This window comes from Numida meleagris, chromosome 1 (assembly GCF_002078875.1).
Source record: "Numida meleagris isolate 19003 breed g44 Domestic line chromosome 1, NumMel1.0, whole genome shotgun sequence".
Taxonomy (NCBI): domain Eukaryota; kingdom Metazoa; phylum Chordata; class Aves; order Galliformes; family Numididae; genus Numida; species Numida meleagris.
This window is the reverse complement of record NC_034409.1, coordinates 75233025-75240159: the sequence shown is the minus strand read 5'-3', so window position 1 is coordinate 75240159 and position 7135 is coordinate 75233025. Positions and strand designations below refer to the sequence as shown.

At 39.6% G+C, this 7135-nt stretch overlaps 2 protein-coding genes across 28 annotated transcripts in view; one reads left to right on the top strand and one right to left on the bottom strand.

Annotated features, from left to right (window-relative positions):
* Positions 1-7135, top strand: part of LOC110398018 (rap1 GTPase-activating protein 1-like) — a 52819-nt gene that overhangs the window by 755 nt on the left and 44929 nt on the right. For 13 of the 25 annotated variants that reach the window (XR_002438184.1, XR_002438183.1, XM_021395342.1 and 10 more), the window contains exons 1-2: positions 4858-4992; positions 5533-5954. The exons of 2 other annotated variants lie outside the window; for them this stretch is intronic. The gene's annotated coding sequence lies outside the window, so the exon portion shown is untranslated. Of the gene's footprint in view, positions 1-3400; positions 3497-4748; positions 4993-5532; positions 7037-7135 lie in introns of those variants that run through there. 10 more of the 25 variants (XM_021395417.1, XM_021395381.1, XM_021395273.1 and 7 more) reach the window with 8 other exon arrangements.
* TMEM139 (transmembrane protein 139) lies at positions 181-4926 on the bottom strand. Of its 3 annotated transcripts, none has more exons than XM_021395494.1 (4): positions 4825-4926; positions 4417-4520; positions 3248-3556; positions 181-1917 (listed from the first exon to the last, which is right to left on the bottom strand). In XM_021395494.1, the coding sequence occupies exons 3-4, from the start codon at positions 3493-3495 to the stop codon at positions 1509-1511; spliced, it is 657 nt and encodes a 218-aa protein (XP_021251169.1). In that variant the 5' UTR covers positions 3496-3556; positions 4417-4520; positions 4825-4926; the 3' UTR covers positions 181-1508. The 3 variants fall into 3 exon arrangements, with proteins under 3 accessions (XP_021251169.1, XP_021251165.1, XP_021251176.1); XM_021395490.1 differs by having other exon boundaries at positions 4732-4872; XM_021395501.1 differs by lacking the exon at positions 4825-4926 and adding an exon at positions 4732-4769 and having other exon boundaries at positions 4417-4515.

Here is a 7135-nt window from a genome sequence, read left to right as displayed (position 1 = left end):
TTACATATTCAGTGACTGATTCCAAGCAGGACCTCCTGTTTCCTTGGTACAAAGACTCAGCAGAGCTTCTTTATCTTCTTGGTTCAGAGACACAGCTCTTTCTGTTATCTAAACAAACCCATCAAGGAACACTAGCAAGCTTAATAATATTGTTACCACAAGTATCAATGCCACTAGGTATTTCTGATGTATTCCTGTTTATTTATAAACAACATACAACTTTTTCAACTATAAAGAATCAAGCAATAAGAAATAATTTATTTGCTTTTAGCTTATTATATGAGTTAAAAATGAAGTCATAGGAAACTATGCTGTGATGATGGTTATTCTCAATCATAAGGAGATTTGGATGACCGTTTTTCTCTGTTTTTTAGAAACTCAGACATTCATCAGATCTGAGTGTCTCTTTGCATACTGCAAACCACTTTAGTGCTGCAGATCCTTATAGTTTAACCAGCTCATTTTAAAACACTGTTTAGCACTGCTAATTGATGAGAGCTCAAACCTGGCTCAAAATGAGAGCTGTCTTGGTGAAGGCCATCTGTGCTTTGTGACTCCTATTTGTAAGTGCTCTCTGCTGCAGTCACATCCTTGACAGAGAGGCTGGTCCTTTCCACGTTCTGGAGAGAAACCTCCACGCATGGGTTTGTTACAATGAACTCGAGTTGTTGACCTTTTTACACTAATGTGTGCTCTGATGACAATGAAGTATCTTGAACAATCTTTTTGAGCCTGCACTGTAACATAAATAAATTCTTCTGTAGAGCCATAAAAAATTGGTGGTCCAGACAGAGGATATGTATATGTTCCATTGCTGCCCTCTCTCAGAGGGGGAAAAAAATGCTATTGTCTTCCTCCAGTCCACAGACTGGAGGCTATGTGGGATAAGAACCTTCTGAAGAGCATCTGTAATTTTGTAATGCCATTCCTACTGTGAGCTTTTCAACCTCAAGCTGGTTAGCAGTGAATTGGTAGGTACTAGGTGGTGCTAACTTCCATATGAGCACAGCCACCCTCTTAGCCACGGCACAACTAAAGCAATGGTGGGAGTGCAGCAGAGGGGTGGCAGTGAACAGCACAGAGAGTAAATGTGTGTTGTGCCAGAACTTTTATAATTGTGGAACTGCAGTCTCAGTCTCTTAGTAAGAAAGAGTGGTTGATGATCTCAGTGCTCTGTGATGCTGCTGTTTGTAATGCACAGCAAAACCTACTTAGTACTGTTTCTGTTCCTCTCCTTTCCGAGGCAGGTTGTCTTTCTTTACGATTCACTTTCCTTCCCCCAGAAGGTTCATTTCCAGTTTGAGTTGCTGCTGTATATCACACAATGTTCTTCTCAGTGGCGTTGCTTATCTTGTGCCAAGATGAGGCATTGTGGTATTGCAGTGAGTTATATTTCGTGCAAAAAGGTTCCAGTGAAATTAGGTGCTAGTTCAGCTTTGCTTCAAAGAATGGAAAGACAAACTTAGTGTATCAAGGTGAATTCATGCATTCATAGAAAGTGGAATTAATCATAATATGGAGGGCTGGAAAACATCTTCAAAGACCTCATCATTGATGGCACTCTCATAAGCAGGTGGTGGAGTGAGTGGCTCCAGTGGCTCAAACCCATCTGCATTACCTTTCATTTCATTGATGTCTGAAACAAAGCACTGCTGACTTGGGGGCAGAACCAGTTGCAAGTGCATCCTGGAGTCTCTGTCTGTCTCAGAGGTGCTCCTTGTGTCTGATGCCACTGAGACCCCAGGAATTACCACAGCAGTCTCTCCTCGGGCAGTTGATTCAATAACTACATTGTAAGGGGGAGGTTCGGTCAGTGGTGAGGGCACTAAGCCTGGATTGGATGCTATTGTCCATATTGCTGGTACTGACATAGTCACCACGTCCTCGTATGCAGGTGCTTCATAGGCAGCATTCATCCTATGCACAGAAGCAGAATGTCAGTTACTCTGGTCATTCATTTTTATTTTAATGCACAGGCATGTAGTTTGGATAACATAGAATACAGACCACGCTACGATCAGTAGATAGGACTGAGGCAGGATATCTCCTGTGGTATTATTGTATGTGATATTCTGCTATTGCACTGGCTCACTTGTCCAGCCAGTTTAATGTCTTGCCTCCTGGTCTATTTGGCTCATTTGACCATTCTCCCATACTCACAAGAAAAATTGAAAAAACCCAACACTGTTCAATTCAGTATATTAGGCTTATCTTGATATCCAGTTATTTAATATTTATTACTAAGAATTGCTAATTACTAATTATTTATCTGAATAAAACAAACCATGTTTTTTTTATCTCTATTTTAATACATTAGCTCAATGTTCATCAGTATTTAAGAACATAAGTGAAGAAACGTAAATATTTTCATTTAATTTAAACAAAGTCTTAAGAAAAATCTCTGCAGAAAAAAGTGCTACTTTAGAAACACTTTATCTTTTAGGTCGTATTTTTAAATAAGTAGATAGTAGTTTTCTTCTAGTGTGTTTGAAAACTAGCAAAGCTGAAGTTTCTTTCTCTATATGCTTTCTAAAAATAGATATGTAATAACATTCTTGCACTCCTCCAATACCCCATGTCTGATAACTGTAAGCAACTTATGGAGCTGGGTAATGATTGTCTGGATTATATGGCCAAAGAAGCAAAGGTACAAATAAAGTCAAACTCTTCATAGCCATAGTAAGTGAACTGGGATAAAGTAAATGGTACTGAGTAACCTGCAAAGGAAGCCAAAAAGATGTGGAAATATTCAGAGCCTCTCAAAGTCAAGGCCTACTAGTGTCAATTTTTTTTTTTTTTTTTTTTAAGACTGGAAACACACCCAGTTACAGGTTCTTTTTTAAAAGTTTGCCAAGGAACAGTTGCTCTGGAGATAAGGTTTATAGAACTAAATCCACCTGAGATTCAGTACTACCTTGGCATTTTTTCTTTTTCCTTGTCTGACTCATTGTTTGGCAGGACTCAATTACTCAATGAGAGGAAAAACTGAGCCTGGATTTTTTTAATCTTCGTAACCTTGGAAATTGTTAGTGGATCAGTTTGAAGGGGGAAGAAAATAATATTGGACAAGATAAAAGAGATCCATGGCACAGGTTATTTGCAACCTGTGCCATATTAATACAGGAAAACCCTTTTGTCTTTTGGAATGTTTTTTGTGTTTAATTTCCTAGGGGAAGGGCAGCAAAACAATGTGTAAAATAGCCATAGTTGAGGAGAGATGGTTAAAGTAAGAGGAATTAGTGCTTACCCTTCTTGGCTTTGACTGTTTGGAGGTATCTCATTTGTGTCACGTCGATGCTGATTCTTCAGGTAACACTCAACAAAGACACTCAGCAAATAGCCAGTCAGGCACACTCCACCTACCCCTAGGAAGAAGTAGCCTACTGGATTAATGTTGGATGAAATGGCTAGCATGGTGACCCCAATGAGAAGAGCAGCAGTGAAGAGAAGCAACAGGGCTTGACGGATGTTCTTCCAGTGTGCTTCTAACCACATGGTATGGTGGATGGTGGTGGCAGATATTTGAGAACAGATAAGAAGTTAAGGAGATAGACATCTGTGGAAGATTTTAAAAAGATAAAAATAAACCACTGGTTTTTCAGCTTGAAACACGAGCATGCAAACGTGTTACTGGTATCGTGACCAAAATGCTATGTATACACGAATTCATGAGAACATGCAGCTATAAACATGCACAGTAAGCCCGGGAGCCCTAATCATAAATACATGCTATTGTAAATGTACTAGAGTATTTTATGAGAATCCATTCTGAATTAATAGGAATGCTTGGACTTGCAGTTGCAAGACATAAAAGGCATGAATAGACCGCCAGCACTTACTGGCAGGCTTATCTAAAAAGTTATAGTTACCTATTCCAGAAGTCTAGGATGAAAATTTGAGGCTGTGCACTTTGCATTAAAGTGATACACAAGTTTTATTCTAGCACATTAGTGAACATTCAGATACTAGTTCAGATCATGGTAAAAAATGTAGCCATGTTAATGGAGCTCTCTGCCTCAGTAAATTGTCTTCTGCGTAGCATTTTAGCAATAATATTACATTAGGTTCTAGATGTAGCTGCAGTGTATCTGTTTTTGCAAAATGCAGACATTTTAGTATAAGCCTGTCTCTTTGGTTCTTCTCTTTGGTATGCTTCATTGCACCACTCTTTTCCTAAACACCGGTGCCCTTCCTGTCCTTAGTTCCAAACTCCCTTTCTCTGAAAAAGAAAGCAGTTGCTCTGTACAGTCAATATGGAATGAACACCAGGAATGTGTGGTGTTCAAAAAATATTATGATTGATAAGTCATCTTGCATGAGTTTACACTAACATTTATCCCACATATGAGCACGTTCTTTCTAAACAGATTACTTTCTTGCTACCTTTTCTACTGTCAGCTTTAAGAATACGCTTACCTGAGGGAAAATTTGGTAGGTTGTAACAGTCATGTTTTAACTTCTCTCTTCATCACAAGGAAATATATGCAAGCTCTTCTGTCCCTGCTCCTTCCCCTTCTGACCTGAGGACAGAACAGCAATAAAAACTCTCCCTTCCTCCTTCTGAGTTTTCTTTTAGGGAGATGAGGAAGGTTTATGTTGAAAGTAAAATGTGGAAGCCAGCAGATATTGGAAAGCACATATCATAGGAAGATTGTATGAGTTTTGTATGGGGACATAGAACCTCAGTTTTCCAGATTCTGACTCAAAAACAATTTCTAGCCGATCACATACCTTCTGCTCTTTTCCAGCTCTTCCAGATCTGTGCCACAAAAGCAGGAAATTCATTAGAAAAGAGGGCGGAGTGAACGGTGGGGGAGTGCTTACCTGTGTTTGGTCTGCTGTACTTTCATGAGAGAAACTCTGCCCTGAAATCTACGTTCTCTGCATGCAGCAGCAAGATCTTGGATCTCTGCCTCACAAAGCAGGAAGGACAGCAGGCCCAACCCACATCACATGTTCCATATGTAAACCTATTTACAGGTTCTGTAAAATGTAAATCTGTACATTTTTCTATCCTAATTGGGTGCTGCATGTCAGATATTGTTTTACGACCTCTTTGATTTTACAAACAAAAGGAAAAAAAGAAGGGAAGAGGTTATTACGGTTATTACTTTGCAGAGGGCTGGGTTAAAATCCTTTTTACTCCCAAGGTATATCTGGGAATGGGGAATACTCAGCAGAGCAGGTGCTGAATTACTTCTTGAAGTCTCTTATCTTCTATACCTTAGTTGTATGTTTGAAAAGCATTGGCAGTTTTCAAATACTAGATATAAATTACCTTTATGAGCTGACTGGTTTATCTGTAATGTGAATATGCCCTACTACTGATTGCTTGTTAATTAATATTCAGTGTTGGTCCTCCCAGTTCAAGAGGCAAATTGAACAATTGGACGTGAACCGTCACCAAGATGATTTGAGTGCTGGTGAACTCAACAGCTTAAGAAAGTTTAAGGAACTGAGTTTTATGGCCTAGAGAATAGAAGGCTTGGGCAGCTTGGGAGTGTCTACTCAAAGTTTACCATTACTTTGTAGGTAGTTGCAGAGAGGATGATGGTGCTCTTCCCAAGGATGAATGGTTACGGGCAAGAGGCAATAGAGAAGAGGAGGAGTGTCTTCTGGACGTCAGAAACAAAGTTTTCAATGTCAGAACAATTGAATGTTGCTGTTACTTGCCCAGGGAAGTGGCTGAATCACCTTGGCTGGAAATATTCAAGACTCAGCGAAGTTTAAGCCCTTGCTTTCTGAGAGTCTGAACCAGTGATCTCCCCTTCCAGCCTGGGCTTGTTTATGTTTCTAAACTTCTAATATTCTTTCCCCTTAGAACTGACATTTTGTCTGCTGACAGATAAAGGATTTTCAACTCTGTTTGTTACTCATTCTTAACTTTTGAGAGAATTTCAGTGAAGACGCAAGACTGAACAACCCTGTAAAGAGGAAGAAGTCAGGCTTCTGGTGTAAGTGCATCATTTTGCAAGACTATCATCTAAATGGGAAAATCAGTTTGTTTCTTATAGCTTTTCTGTTTGCCCAATGTTGAGAACACCTCAACTGCTTATGAGCATTGGACAAAATTGTTTTCACAGTTTCTCTGCACAGAAAGCATGACTGAGTGGAATCTGATGCCTGATTACTGACAACAGCCTCCATCTAACGAGGCAGCTTATAGGCTGGTAGTTGTAAAACTGTTCCTTAGAGACAAATGATTTAAATTCTACCAGGTTGAGATGGGAATTAAAATACACTTCAGGCATGGCTAAGCATTCTACTTACTGAAGTAGTAGTAAAAAAGCATCACTACCAGAAGAATTATTTTCAAAGAAAATATTTCCAGTTTTTAAAGCAGTGAGTTAAAGTGTGATTTGATGAGGCAGCTGAATAAAACCGTTAGGTAACTTCTGTGGAAAATTGTAGCCCTTTCTCCTTTTGCCTGCCAGCTGTCAAAGCATGTCCTCCTTGCAGGTATCCTAGCACACAGCTGACCCTTTGCTGAGCCAGCTGTGCTATCTAAGCTTTCCAAAAAGTATTTATGTTTTTCCAGAATGGATTGTTTGCCAGTTCAGTGGGCTGAATCTGATAAGCAAAGGATCATCTAACTGCTAGATCCCCATTCAAGGGAAGAAGCGCAAATGCATAGCTGGAGTGGTGGAAGGAAAGTATAGGAGAGCAGAAATAAGTTTTAGTTCTGCAGTGTGTGCCTTTTGATCAACCCAGCCCAAAACACTGGAGTAGAAGGAAGTTCTTTGTTTGACTGAGTGAACGCCAAAGCCCTGCAGAAAGGTCTAGAATCTTAAGACTCACCTTGTCCTCAGCAGAGCCTTTTAATTATGTCAGGGATTGTTAGCTCAGATTGAAGCCTTTAGTCAACTTCCAGCTCCAGTATGGGCACTGACTATTGTTCAATCTTAATTTGAATTACTTATCCTTCTGCAGAGAGCTCAGGCACTGCAGTCTTCAGCATGATCTGCTGCTGGGAGGAGGTGTGTAAAAGCAGCTTTGGGGCAGGACCTTTTTGCCAAGTTAGGAGAAAGTTACAAAGGTGAAAAAAATCTTCATTATTTGATAGACAGCTACTTCTGTGATTGGAAAGGTTCTATTTTATTGTGGATAGATAAAAAATAGCTTTTGCTGAAAATAT